Below are 25,937 nucleotides of genomic sequence, written 5' to 3'. Positions count from 1 at the left end.
TCCTTATTGGTTTGATTTATCTACAATTGGAAAACTTCAAAAAGGACACATTCAAAACAGACATAAAGCCTGTGGCATTCAGCTTTTTCCAGCTTTTCAATTCATCAAAAAACATTGAATATGTTGAGGGATATTATGATAACAAGCTACAGTAAATCAAAAGCAATGTAATTGCATGTGACAACTGTAAATACAAGGATTATTATCATGTATCTCAATTTGCCCCCCTTCATTGTGCTCCAAGTGAAGGTACAAGGGGTTAATGCAACAGTCTGAGGCTCAGAGTCCACTGTGAAACAGATAGGCAGACCTTTAGATTCAGCTGAGTGACTGTGTATGAGTGAGTAGGGCTACAAGCAGGACAGCCAGGCCAAAATAAAATGCTACACAGAACCATGTTTGTCCCTATGGTGGAATTAATTGTACTGTTGTTCAACAGTCGATTAGGTCTATTTTCAAGCAAAGGTTGTGCTGTGCCTGAAGTATCTTCACCATAAAGACAAAATGATTCTCAGTAGCTGTTTTCATTCTGTGTGCAGAGTACAGGAACAGTGAATGACAGAGAGGCTGGGATGGGGCACGTTAAAGTCCAGCACTCTGTGGACTGCAGAACAGATGCACGGACGAGCAGACACAAGCTTGATGTCTTGGCCGAAATCGTCAAGCACTCATGGGTAACACAGGCTACTCCAATACAACAGTTAGACAATGTATGTGATGGATGGAAACTCCTGGAGTGCACTTTGAGACAGTGAGTGTGGATTGGCTAGCAGTCTTTGCAATGCATTCTGAGTAGAAGGGGGAGGATGGGGGAGGGGGACAGAAGCTGCCTGGCCACCGTGACAGGGTCAGTTGTCCCTCAGGACGAGCAGATGGAGGCAGCATACTGACTCTTTTTCTCTTTTGTTGGTTTTGCTGGAAAGCCATGCAGAAGAATGTAGTATGACAGCAGCCAGTGCTACACTTAATGCATTGCTATGACAACCATAACACAACCAGTTACACGATGCAGGTGTTAGATGTACAAAAATAAACATACCCATACCATATCTAGTCTATGCCTCTCCAACTCCTGCCAGAAAGAGTTGGCAAAATATTATGGAACAGAAATAATATCCAATACCAAAAAGCATGGCGTTTAATAAAGATAAATACTGAAGTCTGTCATTCAATAGATGTTTGGTAATTAAGCACATTTATATATACTCACACATGCCTTGTGTGTAAATGCGCATAGATGCACAAATACACTCACACTCGCACACACACGCACACACACGCACGCACGCACGCACGCACGCACGCACACACACACACGCACATACACATCTGTCAAATATTCCTATTCAGGTGAAGTTTGAGGTAAACGGTTTTATTTAGCAGTAACTATTAGGTTCAAGAGGCAGAGCAAGTTGCAGTGAATGCCTACCTGGTGTTTGAGAATCTCCGCCTGCTGTCTTCTCAACTCTTTCTCCTTAAAAGGCAAGAAAGAGAAGAGGAGGGGAAAATCAATATGCTTCCATTTTGCCAATATCATGAAAATCACTACAGACTGATGGAATTTCAGCCCATTTCAAAGGGCCGCTTTAATTTTATTGCCAGCTACTTCTTAAGTGGAAAAAGGCCCACATCATGGTACATATAAAATAATCTAATGTGACTTTTGATCAAAAAAGGGTTCCATGCCACATAGGTATGAATATTATACTAACTGTAATTTTACATCTGTTTAAGGGATTTATTAAAAATATACACATACCTTTATCCGTTTTTCAGCCTCCAATATTTTGGCATTGGCGGCTTCTTCCTTCTTTCTCCGTTTGGCCTATGAATAAGGTCAAAAATCTTAGCTGAGGGCTTTGATGCATTTTAACTGATTGTTTGCAGTTTTCTGGTTTGAGCAGAAGACTTCATGCTCCTGAACGCCAGTCAAATTTGTAAAACACAGCGAATGAATAATGTATCTCTTTAACACCTAATTGTAAAATTGTTGAAGCCTCCCGTTAAGAGTGGCTTGTCAACCGTGTCAACTCAAAATTGATTTAGTCCTGCTTTGAACACTTTGAAGCTCCTACAGTATAATTGTGTGTGCCTGCATATATATATATATATATATATATATATATATATGTGTGTGTGTGTGTGTGTGTGTGTGTGTGTGTGTGCCTGCATCTTTGCATGTGTGTTTGTGTGCGTGGAAAGCAGCACCTTTTTTTTTCCTCGACCCACTTATGCTAAACTGTTACTGTTGTCTAAAGAAAAAAGACTTTTCTGTCCAATTTAAATAAGGTCTGAAGAGGCAGCAACAGCCTTTTTAATATTCAACAGCCGTCAACCAAGACCAATTTAGCATTAGTTCCATGTGGAATTATGCCTAAGAAGACGCAACTCCCTCCAATGCATGCTGCTGTTCAGTAATGAGCTTTAGGAAGATTAAAACACTATAGACTGAGGGGCTGTAGCTATCCAGGAATGTTCTGCTTAATCAGAGGTGCTGTTGGATCAGATTCTGTACCTCCAAAATTTGCTGCGCCCTGAGTTCCTTCTCCATCCGAATCTGCTGAATGCGCTTGATCTTTTCCTGTAAAAAAACAACAACATAATCTCTTAATATTTTTTGGAAAACGTCCTTAGATAAGATCCAACCACCCTATTCCAAAGACACAACAATAAGTTTAGTACGGGAAGTAATGATGGTAATTGAAAAGCAAGCTTTAACGCATTACAAAATAACCATTCAGCATTTCCTGCGGTGCAACCAGGGAGTACGTGTGTCAGGACACTTAGATAAGGAGAAAGGGAGGAAAAAGATTTGTCAGCACACACGTAAAGCACACCCACCTGCTGCTTTAGGATCTTGATCTGCTCTTTCTGCTTCCTCCTCTCCTCCGCTGCCATGATAGCTACAAGAGTCAAATCAGTGTCATATTAGTGTCTACAAAAATGACCTACAAAGCTGGGCTACCAGCTGTATTCACATCTGAAATAAATACAGTCGTTAAGCTACATTTATTCAGGAGGTATCACTGAGATAAAGATGTATACAATACAAGAGGCCAAGATATTCTAAGAACTAGATCACAACTAAGATGTGTCAGTAGCACAAAGCAAAACAAAAACACACAGACACACTCATTACAGTAAAACAATGACAAACATTATTTAAAATAATAGCACGTAAAAGTAGAACAGGTAGAAGTATAAGAGACTAACTTCCGAATAGTAAGGTGCATAATAGAAACCAGAAAGATGAGTTTAACCAGCCAATAATTGTAATAATCACAACACACAGAAAGCAAGCTCTTGAGATTTCAATTAGATTTCTCATCTTGGAAATCATGTATAGGAATTAAATAAATTAAGTAGTTTGAGGTGACCAACTGACCAACCACCACTATCATCCTTACAGCACTGAGCTCTTGTTAATAACACACACAAAAAAACCTTGGGTTTACCTTGCTGTTTCCGAGCTTCTTTGGCTGCACGCGCCAGTGCCTGCTTTTCCAGTTTTCTCATCAGTTTCATCTGGGCGGCCTGTCGGGCTATTTCTGCACAGAGCAGAAAGAAAAGCATTGTCAGTGAGACTGTTTAGGACAATGGCTAAATACTACTGTGACCTGACCTCGCACATTTGACTGAGATAATTCTCTGGCTTTTGTGAAATTTAGTCAAAATTGGGGACATGCACTTAAAACCAATTTTCTTCCCTTTAAGAATGATTATGAAGTCTGCCCATTAACATGTAAAAATACTGAAATATATACACGGCTAAAGTATTTTTAGGAGGGTAGAACTGACTACCAGAGGGTTCTGGTGCAAAAAAGAATGTTTTGACTTTGTAATAACAGCATGTGCAGTTTTGTTACTATCAAAGCCAAACAAAAGCCCAGTGACATCAAGAAAGAAATAATAACAATACTGATTCATCTCAAAAAGCATCTGTATCTGCATATGAAGTAGGTGGATCGAACAAACAAGCATGACATAAAAACTGACTTGTCCATATACTAAATGTTTAAAACAGTAACCCCCCTTCCTTAACCTCTGCTACCAGAACAATGGCTAGTTGATTAATGGCACACACACTTATGACAAACATATTTCATGGCTCATTTCCTGTGCTAACCTTGAGCCTCTAGCTTGCGCAGGAGTTTGACTTCACTGGGACTGGGGCCCTCGGGCACCAGTGGATCGCCCACATTAGGGGGCCGTCCCTTCCTCCGTCGGGAACCTTTGCCACCTTCGCCCACTAACTGGCGGTCTGAACTAGGGGGGCGACCCCTACGGCCTTCCATCGCCAAAATATGAGGAATGACCTCGTCTTCATTCAACAGGCTCCACTGTAAACCCTAAACGTACCATGGAGAGATTGGGAGTGGTGCAGAGAGGTGAAACAGTGAACGGCATGTTGACATACATAATTTCATGTGACTAAGAAACAATTTAATTATTAGCTAGCTAGACGGATCTGATTGAATTCAACAGGGGTTAAAAATAAATGAGTTAAATGATGTACCATTGTATTTTCTATAATGCACAGTAAAAGCTGGCTAAACAGCGCATCAAATAAAAAGTACTCATTTACGAGTTTTTCTATGGCCCCTCAGCACTGTGTATTTTCTTTATTCTGCTTTCAATTACACACACATCTATTTTCTAATTTTTCTCTTTGTATTAAAGACACATAACATGGTATTAATAACTGGTCACCTGTGGAAGTAATGTCAGCTGATTATTACATTTATCCATGCACAGTGAGTGGTCTATGAACTAGGACTACTGAGGGTTTTGGTTGATTCCTATTCAAGCCCTGACAGCGACTGCTGAATGAAGCTTTGCCTGCCGCTAGATGAAAAGATGAACAGGGATCACGAAGTGAGAGAGAGAGAGATGAAAGGCAGTCACCTGGGGTCCTTCTCTGGCTTCATAGAAGTCACCAACCCTTATCTTTGCACTGAAGCTAAAATTATCGCGCGTGATGCCACTTATTCCATTTCTGGATAGATACTACAGAAGAGAAAATAATAATGGCGTTGGTTTAGGCAGAAAAAAATGGTGAAATTAGCGACATTGAAAAGCAACTGGGAAGCACTAGATTGGGAGTCTAAGGTTACAGTGTGCATTTGTGCAGTGCTACTAATCATTATAAAAGCCAGGGGGACAAAAAGAGCAAAAGCTCTCGGGAGAGAAAAACGGTTCTGACCTTGGGGTGCACAATTCAGGCCCTTTCTTATTTATCTGAGGCCGTGCTCGGCGTTTTACTGCCTACTGACTGACTAGCAGTGAGTGAACGTTACTGAGCGCACATTTTTCTCTTTGCACTACTACACTGAAAGGCAGTTCTGACGATAAATGTAGTTGAGCTTTTGATGAAGCAAACAAAGACGATTATAGACTATAATATACTATACAAATAGGGCCAAAGCTGTGCATCCCAACACTAACCATTCATCTTTTTTTTTTTTTTTTGGGGGGTGGGGGGGTGGGGAGGAGAGTTGGAAAAAAGTGGCAGGAGAAGTGAATCTAAGAATATCATCTCACACTGTCAGGGTCATAGAAAGCGGGGTGGGGGTGGAGTGCAGCTGGAGCGATATCATAGATAATATACAACAAATCCTGATACACACGCATTTGTTTGAGCGATGTGGATGAGCAGTGTTGCAATTCTTAGCCAAAACATCCTTCCATTACGAATCATAAACCGCCCACAATGATTCCCACTTTAATCCCTGTTACAAACTGCTCATCTGTATGCCTCAAAACATTTGCTTCTGTATCATGGATGTAGACTAAACTGCAGCGCTGTGAGGCCGAGGTACCTTCATTACATCTGGGTACTGCCTTAGCTTCTTGCCACACGGGCCGTAGTAGGCCACCTCTCCCTGTGATCGCCCAGCCACTGATTTGATTCTTGTTTCTCTCCGCCACCTGGGATTTTTTTAAGAATGAAGAAATAGTATATTTAGCAAATAGGTTGTTCAGAAAAACTGTTGTGATGTGAGCACTCTAAAGTGAAATGCTTCAAAAGAGCTTTCTTTCTCTCAGCCTCTTGTACATACCCCAACTCCAGAGGTATCATCAACTCCTTCTCATCCATCACCCTCTTCCTCTTCCCTAAGCCTGTGGAGAGACAGAGTTCAACCATCAATTTGACAGAGCAACTGCCGACTGGAACCCACACACATACAGTAGCAACAGCCAAAGCCCCTGAACTAACCAGTAATCATACCTGGCAGGTAACCAAGAACATAGACGTGTACGCACACTGGCCTTTCAAAACGACATTTACCAGCATCAGGTGAACACAAAAGTTACACACAATTCTCTGAGCTGCCATTTTAAAATCATAAAACTAAAATGCCAAGTGTGATGTATATGAACACAGGAGTGAATTTACATCACATTGCATTGTGTGATGAACAGTGTTCATTATGAAAGGCATAAGAGAAAAAAAAATTGCTTACAGTAGGGGAAAGATTGGAATAACTACTTGGATTATTCCTGGCAAGCTACACGTCTTATTTTCTCTGATCTAGGTAACCTCTCTACATTTGATGAAGGCGGAAGTTAACCTTGTTGCTGTGCCAAACAAGTTGTCAAGTTGTCTTAGGCATGTCCCTACAGGACCTAAGAGCTCCGGTTAGTCAATCACAACCAACCGCCTTCTTCCTGCCTCTCTAAAAGTAACAATCCCCCTTCACAGTCATCTGAGGATGATGAGTTGTTCTGTTATTCAAGAGCAGAGGCCTTGTAATCACAGCAGCAAAGCAAACTCTGCTGTATACTATAGCTTTTCTTGTGGTGCTGTACTGTATATGCCTGGGTGATAAAAAATAAACATATGCTGTCCACAATAAGGACAAGAGTAGCAGCAAAGGTCACATTCAACCAATTCACCAAATTTTTTGGTTTACATTGTTATATCTTTTTAAAAACAGTTCATAACCTCTTAAATCTCTAATGTCATTCTCTTCTGCAACACTTCACAATCAAAAAATATAACATAAAATGAGAAGCTGTTACAACCATCCTTCACCGCTAATTTGTACCCTTTGCGTGCACATATTTTCAAAGACATTACCTAATGGAGAGGCTAGGCTGTAGGAGGAAGAGCCTGGAGAGCTGTGATAGGCCAAGGCACTGGAGCTGGTGACAATGGTGGGAGTCTTGATGACCTGTAGGTTGAGAGGGGAGCAGCTGGTGGCGGTGTGATTGGTTGAGGTGTTCAGTAGTTCTGGGCCTTTGGTTAGCCTACGGGGAGTCATCTCCTTCTTAGATGATCCAGACGGCAGCAGCTTTAACTCCTTCACTTTCTTCCCAGAGATGTCGCTGTCTGAATTGCTATCAGACTCTGAAATGCGAGTCCAGGACACACAAAGTGGGTAAGGATCGCTGAAGATATTTTGCAGGTAAACATACAGAACACTGCGTATTTCCAGACTCTCAGTTGTGAGGATTTGCTGCTTTTATTTGCCTTATGTGAAAGTAAACAGTTTTGGACTGGTTGGACATATCAAGCAATTCAATGACATTGCCTTGGACTTTCTTTTTTTTTTTATAATTTTGACATTTTATAGATTGGGGTGGGGGAAAAAACGAAAATCGTATATCTCGTGATTTTTTTTGCAACGATTTTTAAAATTGATTCTTTCCCTAGAATCAATATTTTTCATTTATTTATTTTTCACCAATGATTCACCTAAATATTTCCTGTTTACACAGTACCGCTGACGGCGACTACATCATATCCGTTTCCAGCAAAACAGACCGAAAGCAGAAAATGCAGAAAATACAGAAAATACATGTTATGTACTTCTTTACAAATTAAATAAATGTCAGACTGACTGACTGAGTCAGAATGTGATGTGCATTCTTTTTAGAAATACTCAATACTATCAAATCCTAACTGAAAAATCGCAATACAAATCCAATTAGCACCCATGTATCGTGAAAGAATCAAATCGGGACAAAAGCATATCGTCCCAGCCCTAAATATTTTATATTTTAATGGTCAGCTCATTATTCAATTGAGAAAGACGCTTTTACTCTTGGAAAAATAGAAGGTACAAACCTGAAAGACTATCATCTGAGTCCTCTTCATCCTCCTCCTCCTCCTCCTCAAGGTCGTCATCCTCATCATCATCATCATCATCTCCCGAGTCGTCAGATTCCTTGTTAGCCGGGAGACCAGCTGTGGGGTTACATGTCCCAGGGATCCCCACTCCAGGAATTCCAACTCCAGGTATACTAACTCCAGGAATCCCGATCCCGGGCTCTCCTCCACGAAACAAATCTACTAGAGACTGTACCAGATGGTTCTGAGAGAAACCCTTCCAGGCAGCTAAAGGGTCTGCTTGTCCCAGCCCTGGTGTCTGTCCCAGCCCTGGTGTCTGTCCCTTACCCTTAGTGGTCTTGTTCTTTCTAGATCCATGGCCTGCGGCATGGGGTGAGGTAGTGGAGGGCTGTGACGGAGGCCCAGATTGGGCAGTAGTTTGGGTCCTGCTCGCCCCTGTGCTCAGATTGACAGGCATCGACCCAGCATCGGAGTCACACTGAGGGGACTTGCCATGAGAGGCAGAGTCTTTGCGAGGTTTTGTGATGAGGGCCAAAGGTGCGTCCTGAGTGATGCTTTGGATGACTCCATTGGGGTGGTGAGGTTCAGGGAGCCCCAGCAGGGCACTCGAGAGGAAGAGGTTGGAGTGATTGTTCTGGGGTGGAGGAGGCGGAGCGGGTGGCAATGGCGATGAAGACAGAGACGTCCTCTTGGGAGACTTGTTTGGCCCCTGCTGCTGCTTCTTTAGCTCAGCTGGGAAGGTCTGCCCTTGGGACATGAGGGTCTGGGAATAGAGGAGAAGGAGAGAGGGAGAGAACAAGGAGAGGCAGGGAGTCAGGGGGGGGGAAAGGGAAAGACAGAATGGGGGGAACAAAAAAAAGGTTTGGAAAAAAATTAGAAAAGAAGTGGGACAAAGTGGAGTTGCTCTAGCTGTCAGTTTGCATCACTGTTGATTGTTTGAGCAGGTGACAAAACTACAATGCTGAACACTGGTCCAGTTAACTGTGTCTAAGCCCCTTTCTAGGAAACAAAAAGAACATAAATGCAATAACGAAAGGCATTGTACTCTGCCAAGTTCACAAAAAGAGACTCGGTGTATCTCTCTAAAACTGTGATTACTTGTCTGCACATTGGAAAAGCTCCATCATCATTATCATCATGCAGCTGGGCATGTTTGCCTTTTTTACACTGATGACAACTTTGTGTTTAAGCAAAGGCAGGTTAGACTTTAACGTTGCACTTTCAACTGGATGTGATATGAAGTGAAACAAATCAATTTCACAGACCATGAAATACAGTAACAGTGCTGAAACCACAGGGGGAATTTAGCTTGTTGTAAACTTCTCTATACCGGTAAAACAAGAAAGGGGAAATGATTTTCACAGAATAAGCTGATCTTGAAAGGTTTAGCTTATCGATTATGGTCCTACCATCCATCTGAAGAAAAGGAGTTTGTGTAGTAAAAGCAAAGAAAAAATGTCAATTTCCATTTCATCTGAACTGATGAAAAACATAAATAATACAGCAGCATATGTGCAGACACAAAGTGTGCTTCAGAATGGTAATACAACTAAAATCATTAACCATTTTATCAACAGGCTAAACTTTGCAGCATTAGAGCAACCACTGTGTGTAACCACTGTAAATCTGTTAAAAGCTGTTAAAACTTAGAAAACACAGAAAACCCTGACAACACACAGATCTTAGAGCGTAAAAAGCTATATATGAAAGAAAGTTTGATCTTTATACAACACATTTGGCCTGTAGCAGCTTTAAGGTTAAACCTGCTGAGACTAAATCCACAGAACTAAGATGTTATAAAGTGCTAATTTGAGCCACAAAAATGGCTAAAACCTTTTATTTAATAAAAGTACAGTACACATTCTAAATTAAGAATTAAATTCAATTGTGAAAATACCACATTAACTTGTGTAAGGGACTAAGCACTTGTTACAAGGCTGGAGGATGAAATGGTTGCAAAGTGCTTGTTTTGACCATTACTTGTGTCCATTACACATTAGCAATTACACAATATACAGTAGTTATTAACAATGGCACAACATTCACTTATTCACAGGAAGTCAAGACAGTCACATCACATGTACTATAAATATAAACATATAAATATCTTAGATGTCTAGTTGCTTTTCCATGTCCAATCCCAGTTTACAACTACTGCCTCCTATATCATCTGTACAAAACAAAGATTCTCTCTGATGTCCAGTGATGTACAGTTGTTAGAGTTTGCTTAAGGCTGTGTTATAATTTTAAAGAGGCCCTTTGGAACATGTTTCCCTCTGATACAAATCCCAGCCTCTTGTGAATGAGAAACGACATAGTCAATACTCTGATTTTATTTTCAAATTGAGTGTGCAGCTTCCCAATTCTGTGCTTGGATCTTGTGTTTAATTAATGTGGTAAATGGCCACCATATTGAAAGGGGTGCTGGTTATGGTGTGGTAATGATAGATTTAAAAAAACAGAAATCTAACTGCACATTCAGCTCCAGTGGATAAATTCATTACTGGCAATGTGTTAGGAATAACTTTGTTCACTAACGCTGATTGTGCAGCTATATTTATCTCGTCTACATCTCATAGCAATATTGTGTATATGCAAAGTAATGTGTGTCATTTGAGTTGATATGGTGAAAAAAAAACAAATGGCATTATTCAACTGCTTACTGTTACCGGGTTGGCTTACCTGTTTTAGCCTGAACTCATTGATCTGCGCAAGTGAAGCTTCCAGCTGTTTCTTCTTGTTGGATTTACCAGAGCCGGGAACAGTGCGCCGAGGTGGCTTCAGCGAGGACTTCTGGGAGCTTGTCGCAGATGAGGTCAAACCAAAGGGTTTTGCGGAGGTAGACAGCGGGAGAGTCGAGTGGGGCGGAGAGGGGACTGAGTGAGGCTTAGGGGAGGAGCAGAGGGAGAGGGGCAGGTGCTGGGGGGAGGAGGAGGGCAGCAGTTTGGGAGGTTTGGGAGAGGCAGTGCTGGAGAGTGCCTTTGGAGATGTGGTGAGGGCTATGGGGGAGGAAGACGGTGAAGACTCCCTACGGGGCTGTGAGAGGAGTGCCAGGGGCTTTGAGTTGGCAGCCAGGCCAGTGGACTGGATCACACTGAAGTGTTGCTGTGGGCCCTCTGTCCAGGACCTGGAGCTGTGCAGGGCCAGCAGCGCCGTTTGGGACAAGGCAGGAGGGGAGGCAGAGCAGGGTAAGGGCACAAGGTTTGGGGGCTTGGAGGAGACCTTGTGAGCCTGGGTGTCTTTCTTGTCATGGAGCTCCCCAGAGAGTGGTCTGTCAGTCTTTGCAGTTCCAGTACCTGGTATCAAAACCTGAAGAGGAAATTAAATAAAGAACTGAGAATAGCCTCATGATTTGATCATTTAGTTTATTGCATTCAACTTTTTGGGCACTATATTGCTGGCATCCTGCTTTGCACCTGCACAAAAACAGATTAGATTAGATGATCTACTTTTCTTCTTTACCTTTGTTTTCTTCCTTGTCCGCTTCTCAGAGTCTGACAATTCACTCTGTTTGTCCTCTTCTTCGTCATCCTCATCGTCATCATCATCATCTTCGTCATCCTCTGCTAAGTCTTCCAGATCACTGCTGAGGGACCCGTCACTTGAGCTGTCTGAGGATGTGCCTGACTCACTGTTGCTCGCCACACAAGTGTCTGCTGGCTTCTTCCGTTGCTTCTGAGTTGAGAGCAAAAAATGCAAGAATCAATCTCACTGTATCATGCATAACATATATATATATATATATATATATATATATATATATATATAATGCATTTCATGTGTCATGTCTTTTCAAAACTGAAGAGTAAACTAAATGTCAGTACTGACCTTCTCCTTAGTTTTGTGGATCGGTTTTTCCACCAGCTCTGGATTGCTCTTAGGGCTGCTACGGTGACTATCAGAAGGGTCTGACTTTTTGGTTGGCTTAGTCGATGCCTGAACAGGAGCCGGACTCGCAGAAAAGCTCCCTGATTGTGTGGTGGGAGGACAGACCCCGCTGCCATTCACTGCGCCATTCACCCCTAGCAACACAAACCAGATTTACCGTATTACTAATCAGCTCCATCTCTTCTAAGAACTTTGCTACACGGGATAATGAAATAGCTGGAACTAACTGCAGAATGGAAAAAGGCTAATAAAAATATTGATTTATACATGTATCTCATCAAACATGCTGGCTGCGCGAGGCCCATGCCCAACATGACTGGTTTACATAATAAAAGATAAATTAAAAGATACTGTGAAATTAAAAGAGTTCAAGAAACAGAGATTATGAGAGGGAACACAGGGGGAAGAGGGAGGTTGACAGAATCACTAAGTGAGGACTGAAAGTCATTACATCTGCCTTGAATAGGGGAAATCTCATCATAGGACAAAGTGGATTTAGGTTGTGGAAGAAGAAGACACACAGATAAAGATGGTGCGAGAGAAGAGACAGACAGAAAATGCCATTACCTCTTAGAAAAGTAATCAATTAATTCACATACTTCAAGACTCACATAACACATATGATAATACTATATGGATGTGTTAATGTTTCATTTAAAACAAATGGAAATGTCCCTTTGTTACCTTCTACTTTCCTGCTTTAATTCTCTAATAATAACCAATTTTCCGTGTATGCAATGTAACTAATCAATGAATCGGTCTTCTGCGTAGCGCTGTACCTTTAGGTGGGACATGGCTATTCTTGCCGGGCATCCTGATCTGAACAGGACTGGCGCTGTGGTTGGGCTGAATGTGAGGGGTGAAGAATGGAGGGAAGCTGATGAAAGAAGGTAGAAAGGCAGCAGCTCCCCGTCCATGGGCTTCAGCAGCTCGCCACCACTCTGCTGTGAGGGGAGAGGAGAGAAATTTAAGATGCATTCCCATTCAGCCAATTGCTGCCCAAAACAAAATCAAAAGTCCCCGTCTTACCAGAGAGAGCTCCCAGCTGAGGGTGGGCAGCCAGAGCAGCTGACATGCCTAGGGAACCCAGGCCTCCAAACTCAGGCCTGCCTGCTCCGGTACTGTAGAGGGCTCCGAAGGCTGGGTGGTTGACTAGAGGGAAGGCACTTGACAATGTGGAGCCTATGAAGGGCTGCTCTCCTGCTGCTCCAAACAGACGACCTGAGATAGATCCAAACCAAGCAGGGTGTAAACAAATGGTTTCAAATGCAGTCCACAGCAAATAGTTGTGTATAACAACACACTGGCCAATGAAACAAAGCAACAAAGTGGAGATATGTTCTTAACTTTGTTTTTACTTAAACTTTAATAAACACACAATGTCTTCTGTTTCCTGTTAAAGGAGAAATGATGCTGTTTGTGGCCTTTGCATTTCTACCAAATCTTCAAACAAAAAAATAAAGACCTGCTTCTTGACAGTAAATACGACACAGAGTGTCTGAGTTTATTCTTATACTTGTTCTTGCTGATAGTTGTTAGTATTTAATGGAATTTTGTTTTTTCAAGCTACATGAGGTGAACTTTGCTTTGAACTCTAGTGTCTAAAAATACTCACTTGTGACTTAATTAATGACTTAATAACTATTTGTACATATTAAAAAAATCTCTTCTTCCATTAAGTGCAATTTTGACATTAGTGTACAGATGCTATGACAGGTGTTTATTGCACCTTTAGCACAAGTCACTGCCCTACTGTTAGTTTTGTATGTTTATTCGTGTAGACCGAGAACATTGTTCTCAAATTACCTCGCTGAGCTCTTTTCATGTAAGGGCTGACAGGGTGTAAATTGGATAGATAGATTTAAACAGCTTTTGAAAGTGTCACTTCTTATCCACCTGACTATAGAAGAATTAAATACAGAACGACCGTCTTCTATTTGAATTAACTTCAGATTTAGCTTTCACTGAGTGTGCCTAATTTTAAAGGGCAGCCGTACTGTTTCTGAGCATGACAGACTATGATGCTTATGTCTACACAGTAAAACCTTCGCATTTAAATGACAGAGCATTTTGTCATAATCCAATTTCAGCACACAACTATTTGTGTATTGATATTTCTTCAGTTTAGACTGAGTGAGAATATGCTGTGCTGTGGAAAAGACTGGATATTGTCGGTGAGAAAAAGAGTTGTGTGGATAAGGTGTAAAAAGCTAACCTCTTTCTATCCTTTTGGCATTCAATTTCAGCACAGAAGAATACTTCATCAACATCATCATCGTCTAGCATTTTCCTGAGCACAATCATTTCTGGCAGGGGCGACTGCCACGTATTACCTCCTCCCAGAGTCAGATGCAATTTGGTGTGAGCATATTTCATGCAAATTCAATTTCTATTCCAGGAAAAGAGAGCAAGCCTGCTTGATGCCTCTGCGTAAGCCAGGTAATACACATGCAAAAAAAGTGATGACTGAAGAAAAGGAAAGTGTTGTGCATAGTGTAGATGAAAATGTCAAACTACTATACACTTGCACACACCACAGAAATGTAAAACAGAGTGACACCAGCGCACAGTGTTTTCTGAACTAATGCAGTCTGGGATCTCATTATCCAGAGGGAGACTTTACATAGTAGGGCCAGTTATGTGTGCTCTACAGCAAAACACTGAGGAAGACTGTTAATGATTCTGATTCTACAGATGCATCTCAGGGACTATTTTTAAGATAGAATCAAACTGTTTGTGGTTATGTGGCGAGAAGACAAAGCCTTACCAGCCTGCCAGCAGTGTGACGTATGAGAGTATAGCCCTTTGTGTTGGCTTCAAGGCCCCTCTCCACCACAAGATAGCAAAATCTGCCTTTTGAATGTCATTACAATATGCTGAATATGTAGAGCCCGCCTCGCCAGCGTCAGCTAGCGGATACGAAGATAAACGACTGCAATGCAACCCCCAGAAAGGCCAGCCACAGCATTCACTTATGCCTGAGGTGCCCACCTCTTCCCCGCACACCCCTTCCCTTTCTAGGCATCTGCAAATGCCTTTTCAATATTAATGCAGGCTTCCAGAAGGCGAATAATTAAAAATTTGAAGCGAGAAAGAAGCACAGGAAAGACATACCTACGATTACCTACTCTCCCTTCCTCACTCTGTGTCTGTCTCTCTCTCGCCCCCTCGCCCTCATTTTCATTCTGTTGCAATCCTTCCTCCACTCTGACAAACTGCACCGCCTGCTTTTTTCATGTTTGGATGCTGCCGAAGGGGGATTAATTTGTTGTTTGTTGCAGTCAATCAAATTTCCACAGACAGATTTAAGTTAATTGCATCCGTGAGTTGATCCCAGAAGAAGAGAGTGCTACAGTACAAGCGCCGATCAGCTTTTATTCTCCAAGTGATATCCTCATCAATGACACATGCGCGCTCACACTGAGTCCGTGCTCATTTATATGTTGTTCTGATATTTTTCCTTCTGAAGTGTTAGTGGCACATTGGCAAAGGACCTTGAATAAATGCCTTCACAGTCTGTGATGAAACTATATCTCTGCAATATGTAATAACTGATGTTGCCTGCTCATACAAAATACTTGACATATTCTTGTTGTTCTGGTTGAGAATGCTTTTCCTTTTAATTATGACACTTGGATTTGGGAAAGCAAATGACACGACTTCAACTCTTTTGGCTTATTTGTATGCATACGTATTACAGTCCACACAATGGACAAGGTATGAAATGGAAAAGAATTGGCTTGCTTAATACCCACATAGCGCAGCAGAAGTTCAGAGCTAACAGCCTGCCTCTCAGCATTTCATTTGACGCTCAGTCCAAAATCGCTTATCTAGAAAATCTGAGCACACGTAATGGCACAGAGGGATAAGAAGGATGTATAATGCATAAGGAGGAGATGCTCCTAATGGCTTCTTCTTTGGGGCAACACTGAGGAGATGGAGGACAAAACAAGAGGCTTTTTTTGCTCTCTCCTTCCTCTTCTCGTAACGGACAGAAAATACAACAATCATAGAGAATATGCTATTCCGTGCTAAGCGCAATCTTGTTTTTTGTGTGTGTATCTCTCTCTCTCTCTCTGTGTGTGTGTGTGTAAGGTACTTATTGAAAAAGAGCAAGACATTAAGAAATGAGGAGAGAGTATGAGCAAATGATTCACTCACTCTCACAAGGGATATTTGAAAAGCACACAAAGCTACAAACACGTACACACAAATATATACACACTCCTCTTTGCCTAATGGCTTTGACCAATACATAGAAAAGAGGCTGGATGCTGGACAGGGCTGACTAGACACTGAGTGGCTGACAAATGTTAAATCATGCAGGCAGAGGGTCACTCTCTCTCTCTCTCCCTCCCTCTCTCTTTCTCTCTCTCTCACACACACACACACACACACACACACACACACACACACACGCAAAGTGTCGTGCTGAGCCTGACTCTGAGGCAGCTGGAGCCAGAGAGCTGAAGGTTGTCAGGAGACATGGTGAAGCATGTGTGTGTTTCTCACACAAAAGAGCCCCCTAATTGTTTGGGATTCATTAATGCAGCAGCTTTTCAATTGCAACCCAAGCTGTCAGGAAAAAAAATCCTTGTAGCTGGGAGAGAGGTGTATTCGCACAGGCTGCAAAATAACTGTATAATTAATACAGGAGGAAACTAATTTTTCAAGGTAAAGAAAAGAAGAGGATTCTGAATGCTATCGAGACATGAAGGTGACCATATTTGGCCTGTTTTTTTTGGTTACTTGTAAACTGTTTGCAATGTGTCCTGGTATTTCTCTCTTCCTGTGTACACACGGTTTTTGAGAGACAGAAGATCGACACAGGGAGAAAAAGTGCTTCTTACCAGAGGTGCTGAGGGTGGATCCCAGTGCTGAGGGGCTCGGGGCCAGGCTGCTTTTAGAGTGGGGAGCAGGGGATGATGAAGAGGAAGAAGAGGAGGAGGAGGAAGAGGCCGCAGGGGAGGAGGTGCGAGCAGCAGACAGGGTGGGCGCAGGGGAGGCCAGCCGCTCTCCAGACTCCATATCTGTCAAACACAATCCAATCAGCAGGGTTACAATAGTAAAGCACACACACCCCAACACTCACAAACACACACGCTTAAACACATAGACACAAATGCATATTGTCACACCTACACAACATGTTCTAGCAAGCGCGTGCACACACTCACACACACACACACACACACACACACACACACACACACACGCACACACATCTCCTGACACTTTTCCTTTCACATCTCACTTCCCCTGAACAATATTTCTATTTAGCCATGCTCACTGGCTCCCAGCCTCCATTGATTCTATATAGGGTAGGAAGGAGGATGACGTCTTTAAGGACTCTGATGCCGGACAACAAAGCCAGTTTTACATTTTGATGCAAGACAATGCCAGTGCTGAGAATGTGTTCTGCAACAAGACAGTCACTTTGCTGAGGTTGAAGTGGGATTTTTGGAAAGACAAAAAAAAAAAATGTTTCACTTTTCTTCGTCATTCTCTCAGACACACAGAGGCACACATGTGCAAACAAGCTCTCACATACACATACACACACACACACACACACACACACACACACACACACCTGTGTTTCACAGCCAGGATCCCTTAACATCTCATGGAAAAGAATGACATTTAAATATAAGAGCTCTTTGAGGCCTTTAAAGACAACATTGCTCCCTGAGTCCTTTCAGTTTCAACTAGAACTAAATGGAGAGGCTTTTAGATGATGGGTGCATTAACTAGCACAGCTTTCCATTATCAGTCTCACAGAGTCACCATGCCAGCCATTAACCAACCAACAACATAAACCCTCCCAAGAAACATTGGCCATTTTGCATCCAAATATTTTCCTTGCATTATTCAACTTTAATCCCCTTTGCTTACAACTGAGAACACAACGTTGCTGTGCCCACACAGCCGCTAACTTGTGCAGCCAAATAAATACAAAACAGTTTCAAAACACATGAATTTGCACACACACGCGCGTGAACGCAGACTTACACATTCCAACCCCCGCTGCAGACAGACACAAAATCACCTCCCCTGTCTATCACATCAACCTGACTCTTTTTCTCTCTTCTCCTTTTCCATATCCCTCTGCCTGACACTAATCCAGGACTGAAAATCCCCTTCAAAAGCACAGTTTGCAGATTGTGTTTTACAGGCAGGCTTTGTTATTGTGTCATTACACATAAACAGTCTCTGCCTCCATCTCTCTTTTCCTTTCCTCTCTCCTGCCACCCCTCCGCCACCCTCCCTCCCTCTCTCCTCTGCAGTGGGAGCAGAGCCACTGATTAAATCTCTGAGACAAAAGCTGCTATCCTCTGAATATCAAGTATCAGCCTTTCGCCAGGAGCAACACTGACAAGAGAGAGGGAGAGTGGGAGAGGGAGAGAGGGAGAGCGAGAGGCACGGATGACAAGAAAACCTGCTGCAGTCCACGGGGAGGAGGCTGGTGTGCCATCGGACTTGGGCAGCCATGACTGCCGTTGCTGCAGTGAAAAGATGGTGGTTGTGTGATAATGAGCAAGGTCAAAGGTCCTACTAGTGGTCTCTCATGTGAGGTGACAGGATGTGGGTTAAAGAGACACATTATCAGCCTGAATGGCAAATAAATGAATGTTACATATTAGTTACAAAATACATTTCTGGCTGAGTGAAGATGAAGTGTTTCATTGTAATCTTAACGAAAAAACTGCTACCTCTCCGCCACATTTTGCTGCATGAATGGCTGTCACACTCTGTGCTCCTTCGCTTCAGCTGTCACCCTTTAAATGCCAGGTTATGGTGAAAATAACGCAAAAAAAGGATTCTTTCACAAGATTTGAAAAAAAAGGTTCATACTGACAATTAATGTAAGTATCATTAAAAGTGTGAGAGAATGTGTGGCCCTTCATAATTATCATAATGCACATGAAAACAAAAGGCTTGTGTCTCAGAGGACGAGCAAGCTTATGTGGTGTCAGCTGGTAAGTGAAGCGGATCATTCCCTACCTTTTAACAGGGAAGGAAAAAAAAACAGAGAATGAGAGAATGAGGGAGAGAAAGAGATAGAACGATTGAGGGCGAAAAAGGATAAGCAAGACGATACTCTCTGATTTTGTTATGGATAAAAAGACAGAAGAATGAAAAAGAGTGTGGAAGATGAAGGACAGGCTGTAAACCATTCCTGTCGTTTCTCAATATCTGCACTTAATGTCTCGCCTTGTCAAAACGTGATGATGTGAACAGAATTGATTTCCCCCCTAACAAACAACAAAAAACCAATCCCTCCTTTGCAGAGGTGTAAAGCAGAGCTACCCTCCCCCTCATCTCCTCTCATCTCTCACACTCTCTCAAAGGGCCTCTTTCTGGGATGAGAGATGGAGAGAGAAAGGACGGGGGGGAGGGGGGGTGGGCAAGTCCATCTTCCTCTGACAACTACAAACTGATCACTTAGTGCAATTAAATCTAATAACAATAATAAGATTGAGCCTAGCAATGTACCACCAAATGCACAGCCACAACAATGATTGCAACAATAATGGAGCGCCAAGGTATTTAAGGATCCAATCCTGACTTAATTATGAGAAATTAAAATGGATTTAGCATCAGAATTAGCTTGATTTTATAGGTAATTAACGGCACACTACAATGGCGGTATAAGAAGGCAAGCGTTATAATCTCCGTGAACGGCTAAATCAATTTGACTTGAACAACACCAACCAATCAACGCGGAGCGGTGCAACCAGAAACAGCAGGTCTCGCAGATGCAAGGAGAGGGAGAATTTATGCTAATGGCTGAACTATGATTTATAAGATGTGTTCCAGCGCCGGATTCAGAGTCACGTCCACAAATACAACACAGCGCCCAGCTGTCAACGCATGCAGCTAACAGTGGCTGGATGCAACGACCCTTCAGGAGATAGTGTAGCTATAAACAGCTGTGCGGTTTTATGATTGCATGTGGCCTTCATATAGGAGCCTTCACATGTCAGTATCATCTCAAAGGAGGGCAAAATTGTATAAAGGAGAGATAGAGTGCGTGCATTTGGTGGTAATGTAATGGCCTGTGCTGCTTGGTATGTGGCCTTACATCATGCATATGTTTTGTGGTGTTATGTGTCTGTGTTGCGTGTATGTGGCGGTGCTTGGTTACGTGTGCAGCGGTTTTACAAAAGACTGCCAATGCATGTGCCTATACAAGTGTGTGTGTGCTTATGCGTGTGTTTGTGTCACAGCCTCAAACTATTCAACCTCCTGTGTGTCTCACTCCTGCCCCTTTCCTTCTCGCCCCTTCAAAACACACACACACACACACACACACACACACACACACACACACACACACACACGTACACACAGTAACAGATGGCTGATACTAACTGAGATAATCCGCCAACAGAGTCATCAGCATGGATCAGTGGTAATCAGAGTGTGGACACAATGTCTCTTCTCCAGCCGTAATGGAAGGAGCGCCTGGCGCAAGAGAAGGGAAATGCATTATTCCCCATGATGCCCTGACCCCATTCAAAGACACAAGGTGGCTCCCAGCTCTCTCTTTTTTCTCCTTGCCGCAGCCGACAAAGACTGTATCATCGCTGCTGCTTCCGCAACATTCACCGTCTTTTATTGTCATCTGCGACTATGTCAAACACAGACCTCTATTAAGTTGTGTCCTGTTCTGAGCAGCTAACAAGAGAAATGTCAACATAGCAAGTGTGTCATGATGAAGGCTGCTGGTGAAGAAGGGGATCGGAATCATGATTGGAATGAGTAATCCACCATTAGCACTTCTTGTTTAATCAGTGTATGGGAGTCCTAGGTTGTTTTTTTTTACACTCTGCTCTGAACAAACTATTTACTATTGACTTGTTTTTATATTACCACTTCCAGTAAATAATTAGGTTCCTTCTGAGAACTGATAATACGTGTGTAGTATCCAGAAGGTCCTCAGTTCTCATAAATCACTTAGAACTAAAAGGCACTGCGCGCGCACACACACACACACACACAAAAAGGTACTTTCTGTTGCAGGTGTGTTTGTGAAAGTGAGTGCATTGACACTGACTCTGAACCAGCAAGAACATCTTTTCTTTCTGACCTTGTGTAGCTGTTCCTCACACTGCTTGAACTTCCCATGTTTGTGTTAGTATGTGTTCGTGTGGGTGTGTGTTTTCGTTGACATATGGATGTGGATGTTTGTACTTTGCATGCTAGTTGGCAATGAACACTAACTGAGCAAGATCATCTTGCTTACAGCAGAGTGCACGCACAAGCTTGCTTGACCCCTTTTCTCCTCCCTTCATCCCTCCCTGCTTGCGCACACACACACACACACCGTCAGCCAGGAAATGACATAACCAGGCGTCTTGGCAAAAATTAAGTGACAACCTTTGTCCAGAGTCAAACGTCAACTCAGAGAACATTTAAAGAGACAGTATGAACTGTGTGGTATCATGCCACACCTTCTGTTTGCAGAATCTGAAAGGTCATAACAGAAACAGTGTTTTATTCTTGGGCTGTTGGTTGATCATTTGGTCTATAAAATGTCCAAAATTTGTGAAAGATGTCCATCACAATTTGGTAAAACCCAAGGTGATGTTGTCAAATTGCTTATGTTGTGTAAACAACAGTCCAAACCCCAAAGATATTCAGTTTATTATCACATAAGACAAAGAAAAACAGCAAATCCTCACAATTGAGAGGCTGGAACCAGGGAATGTTTGGTACTTTTAATTGAAAATGACTAGGCTAATCGCTCAAGCTCTATTTAAGGGTATTATATCACTGTAGCACTTCATGACACTTTGGCAAAAGGCCTTAGTCCTTAGGAAAAAGGCCTTAGTCTTACTCAATTTCAATTCATGAAATATAAAATCTATAATGAATTACTGAATCCTGATATTAAATAGGATATTTGCAGAACTGCGTAAGTGCCTAGTAAACCGACTGTGAATTGAGCCAAGGCCTGAAAGGAGTACAAAGAGACAGCATGCCCCAGTGTGGCCTGTCTAGGTGACAACAACTAGAGTGACTCAGACCCCTCCCTCCGCTCTGCTCCTGCCCAGTGACAGATGGCAGAGCAGGGCATGTAGGGGATGGGCACCATCTCTCACCCCGCCTCAGCTAGCCTTGGCAGTGGTGCTGGCCACAGGTCTTATTACAGCCACACCACTGCCTGCCTGCCTGCCTGCCTGCCTGCCTCCATGTAACACTGGAGCTTACCACACTACAGCTGCTTACTGACTGCCAGGGCAAAAAGCTAATGATATGGTCCTGTGTGTGGCAAATGGTAGAATGTGGCATTAGCATTGAAGAGTTTCCAGCTTTGGTATTCCCTAGGCCTTGTCGTAAAACACACACATGCGTATCCATGTCACTGTAAAAGGCTTTAGATAAAAAATAAAACAAAATGTCATGCTACACACATATTCTGTATATTTTTGAAATGACAAGAAACCAGCTCTTACCAAATAGCTTTATTTGCTTTTTCAAGCATACCGTAGATGCCAAAGGCTGGAATCAACACCCCTACTCACCATCCGTCTTTGCTGGGTTCCCAGTGGCAATAATGTGATTTTGGGACATGGTGATGACTCGGTGGAGAGGAATAGGATAGGCTTGTCACTTGTGTTTGATGTCAAACCTATGTGTGACAGAATAGTGTTACTCAGCTCAACCAGACATAGCGCTACTCCCATTTCCTGGCCATAAATAGAGGAGAATGAGCTGGTAGTGAGTGTGTGTCTGTGTGCATGTGGTTGTTAAAGAGTATCTGTGTGTAGGCTATGTGCATGTGTGTGCACACAAGCACACCCATATTCACTATTCTATGTATCATAAAGTAAGCTCAATAAGAATATTCCCATTTCTTATGCTCATTCGCATCTGCATCCAGCCAGAGCTAATTATTCTCCCCATGGTAACCTAGCAGGGTCTTCACATCAAAAAACCAGAAGTGTATATCAGGCAATCATCCCTGATGAATCTGCCCTTCTCCCTCTGCTAGCCACTCACACTCATCTGCCAGTCTCACTGCTCATTGAGTTTTTTCTGCAAACTGAACCAGATCTGCTCACTACTGGCTGCATGTGTCTACAAGAGTCCATAATGACTTTGGAGCAGTTTGGAAGCACAAAATAACACCATCTTGATGCTTCAGAGAATGACACATACATTCCTACACATGTACGCACACTCACTCAGGCATTGGAGGCACAGTGAGTGGTAAGCCAATGCCTGTTAAGGTTAATTACCATTTAGATTACAGACTGTAGTATTTTACATTTGCTCACTTCCAATTTTCACAACAGAGCTTCATTGTATGTAGCTCAATGCAAAAAGCCAAACTGATGATTTGCAAAAAATTTTGCCTGAGGGCTTTAACATTGAGCTTAGATACTGTGCATACCTCACTTCACAAACTACATCCCACATATTAAATACAGCAACTAAAATTCTCCAGTAAGACATTTGCAGACATTTGCAAAATGCTGTAGTATTAAATCAAGTGAAAATGCATTTTTAATTATGCCATATTATTTACAGCGACATTGTCCAGATTAGTAGCACTACAATACTCTAAGTGCTGTAATACTAACACAGTACTTTTGTGTTTTGAGTTGAGAGAAAAAAAACATTTCCAGTAAAATTGATGCAGAACAGGCGAGCTGCAGCAAATTGATGCTTTAAAGCAACAATCACTTAATGTTTTTTTAGCTGTAAATCTCCCTTACATTAAGTTGCTGTAAACAGAAATCCAAAATATCCAAAGGTATCAAAATAAAATGTTCATGTAATCAAAAAAGATTCACTACATTTAAATGAAAATGTTTTGCTTACTGCTATGCATATGATTAATAACTTGATTGCTGTGTTTTTTTGGAATGACTTGTTAACATGTATTTTATCATAAGATTCCTGAAATTACTATAATGCCACAGCAAAAAATGTAGTTTTTTGTCACATGAATAAATATTTGAATCTTGAATATCTTACTTATTTAAATTGTGTGCATGTGAGCTCATTTCAGGTATCAATGAATTCAGCATATGCAGCATATAAAAGTACACAAACGTTCTGATATAAATCATGGATTACAATTGTTTAGTGTGATTTCCTGCGTAAATCTAAATGAGACATTCCACATTCTGTGAACTGCACATATTTAAATAAATGCAGGAAATGCAAAAATACATAAAATGGAACAACAGGAAATAGCATCAGTTATCAGGGAGTATCAAGGAAAGAGGGGTGGGGGGAGAGAGAGAGAGAGAGAGAGAGAGAGAGAGAGAGAGAGAGAGAGAGAGAGAGAGAGAGAGAGAGAGAGAGAGAGAGAGCAGTACTCCAGATATGCATAATGCAAATGACATGCATGTCAAATGGCAAAACAAACTGACAGTGACAGAACAATGGAATAGCCAGAGACAGCGAGCCTTGCTTGAGCAATCGTTGGAGCCCCCTCTGTCCATTTCCATGGGAAGAAACCATTTAGAGTCTGTTCTGTTCAACTGAAACTTTACTTGCAGGAGATAACTGATATCACTGTGCAAATGTGACAGAATTCAGATAAGTGGTGTGATGGCAGAAATAGCTTATTCATGACTACCAGTTACAAGAGCCTGGTTTGATACTGTTCCTGACACACATAATGTGGTACTGGACAGAAAAGAATAAGTAGTACATGTACAGTCACAGAGACTAATTTGTACAGCTCCCCTCAGCCACACAAAGATTCAGTAGCCATATTACTTGTTGGTCAAACTGTACAGAAAAAAGGTATCCGTAAAATGTTTACAGATTTATCCTCTGCAATGTGACATACTTTGTGATAATTCACTTTACACTAATTCACTATTATGGCCACTTTACAGAACACAGTTAACCTAAAATCTCTCTCGGGGTGAAAAATGGTACCTATACATTTGTTTGTTTATACATATGTATGACAAAAATGACCCAAAACAGCAGCTTCTCATATGACAAAAGACGATAAGCTGAGCGAAAGAAATGTCTTCACATTTGTTTTGATAATCAATAAATCTTTTAAGTGAGCAAAATAACAAAACAATAATTAAGTAAATTGAATATCTGAGTGTTGAACTGTTAGTCAGACGAGGTCAAAAGACCTTGATTTCTAATAATAAATCGTTGTAAAACAACTCCCTAATCCATGGTATTGCTATTCCTTTTTTGCATTAACTGAGCTCACAGCAAACCCTGTAATATAAAACTGTAAGTAGTTTGGGTTAAGTTATATTTGCACTTTCCAGTAGTGTTAACACTTAGAAAATGCTGAATTATGATTACTATCAGTTTTTTTTATGCTCATTTTCAGGTTCATAATTGTACTTTGAGGTTGTACCAGAATAGGTTTACATGGTTTAACTTTCAAAATACACCATATTTTTGTTGTAATGCACATTGCTGCAGCTCCTCTTTTCACCCTGTGTTCAGGTCTCTGTTTTAGCTACAGAGTGAGACCTCTCACTGCTGTAACATCTTTGTTGGCAGTCGCACATGCGCAGTAGCTAGGTATGGATCACATCATCTAGCTAGCTGTTTGTTTCTACAACTTCAGTAGTACAAGGCAGGATTAGCTGTGAGACTTCTTCTAAAAGAGGGCACACTTCCAACTTTACGTGGAATACCTGCAGAATAGGGACATGTAAGTAGTTCTTTTGTAGATTATGGTGAACCGGTGTGTGTTGTAGCAGGGTTTTGCCATTCAGAACGAGCTAGCATGCTACGGTTAGCCACCTTGTTTCGGCTAGTGACGTAAAAAGCCCTGCCAACAGCTCACCCGGAGACTGAAGGCAGGACACATTCAGAAACCTGTATCTCACTCAAAACAGCATGGATTTGTGGCATGGTTTGTTTTGTATGTGTGTGGAAGCACCAGAGACACAAAGTAACACCCCAAATCCCAGAAAAAGTGATTTTTTTCTTTATATGGGCACTTTAAGTTCCCTGGTTCCTGCAA

The 25,937-nt window shown here is 41.9% G+C and overlaps 1 protein-coding gene across 12 annotated transcripts in view; it reads right to left on the bottom strand.

Annotated features, from left to right (window-relative positions):
• Positions 1-25,937, bottom strand: part of baz2ba (bromodomain adjacent to zinc finger domain, 2Ba) — a 68,100-nt gene that overhangs the window by 13,270 nt on the left and 28,893 nt on the right. For 3 of the 12 annotated variants that reach the window (XM_035999638.1, XM_035999642.1, XM_031306410.2), the window contains 18 exons: positions 16,813-16,992; positions 12,992-13,183; positions 12,742-12,906; positions 11,903-12,096; positions 11,537-11,749; positions 10,757-11,383; positions 8,072-8,837; positions 7,082-7,351; positions 6,060-6,120; positions 5,820-5,928; positions 4,906-5,007; positions 4,127-4,349; positions 3,456-3,548; positions 2,842-2,903; positions 2,516-2,581; positions 1,760-1,825; positions 1,430-1,474; positions 1,040-1,072 (listed from right to left, as the gene is read on the bottom strand). In XM_035999638.1, the coding sequence (XP_035855531.1) occupies positions 1,040-1,072; positions 1,430-1,474; positions 1,760-1,825; positions 2,516-2,581; positions 2,842-2,903; positions 3,456-3,548; positions 4,127-4,349; positions 4,906-5,007; positions 5,820-5,928; positions 6,060-6,120; positions 7,082-7,351; positions 8,072-8,837; positions 10,757-11,383; positions 11,537-11,749; positions 11,903-12,096; positions 12,742-12,906; positions 12,992-13,183; positions 16,813-16,990 (3,465 nt within the window). In that variant the 5' untranslated portion in view covers positions 16,991-16,992. The remainder of the gene's footprint in view (positions 1-1,039; positions 1,073-1,429; positions 1,475-1,759; positions 1,826-2,515; positions 2,582-2,841; positions 2,904-3,455; positions 3,549-4,126; positions 4,350-4,905; positions 5,008-5,819; positions 5,929-6,059; positions 6,121-7,081; positions 7,352-8,071; positions 8,838-10,756; positions 11,384-11,536; positions 11,750-11,902; positions 12,097-12,741; positions 12,907-12,991; positions 13,184-16,812; positions 16,993-25,937) is intronic. The other 9 variants (XM_035999639.1, XM_035999648.1, XM_035999640.1 and 6 more) reach the window with 5 other exon arrangements.

The sequence above is a fragment of the Sander lucioperca genome, chromosome 3 (assembly GCF_008315115.2).
Source record: "Sander lucioperca isolate FBNREF2018 chromosome 3, SLUC_FBN_1.2, whole genome shotgun sequence".
Classification (NCBI taxonomy): Eukaryota; Metazoa; Chordata; class Actinopteri; order Perciformes; family Percidae; genus Sander; species Sander lucioperca.
Note: the sequence above shows the minus strand (reverse complement) of the source record. Positions and strands in the feature narration are given on the sequence as shown.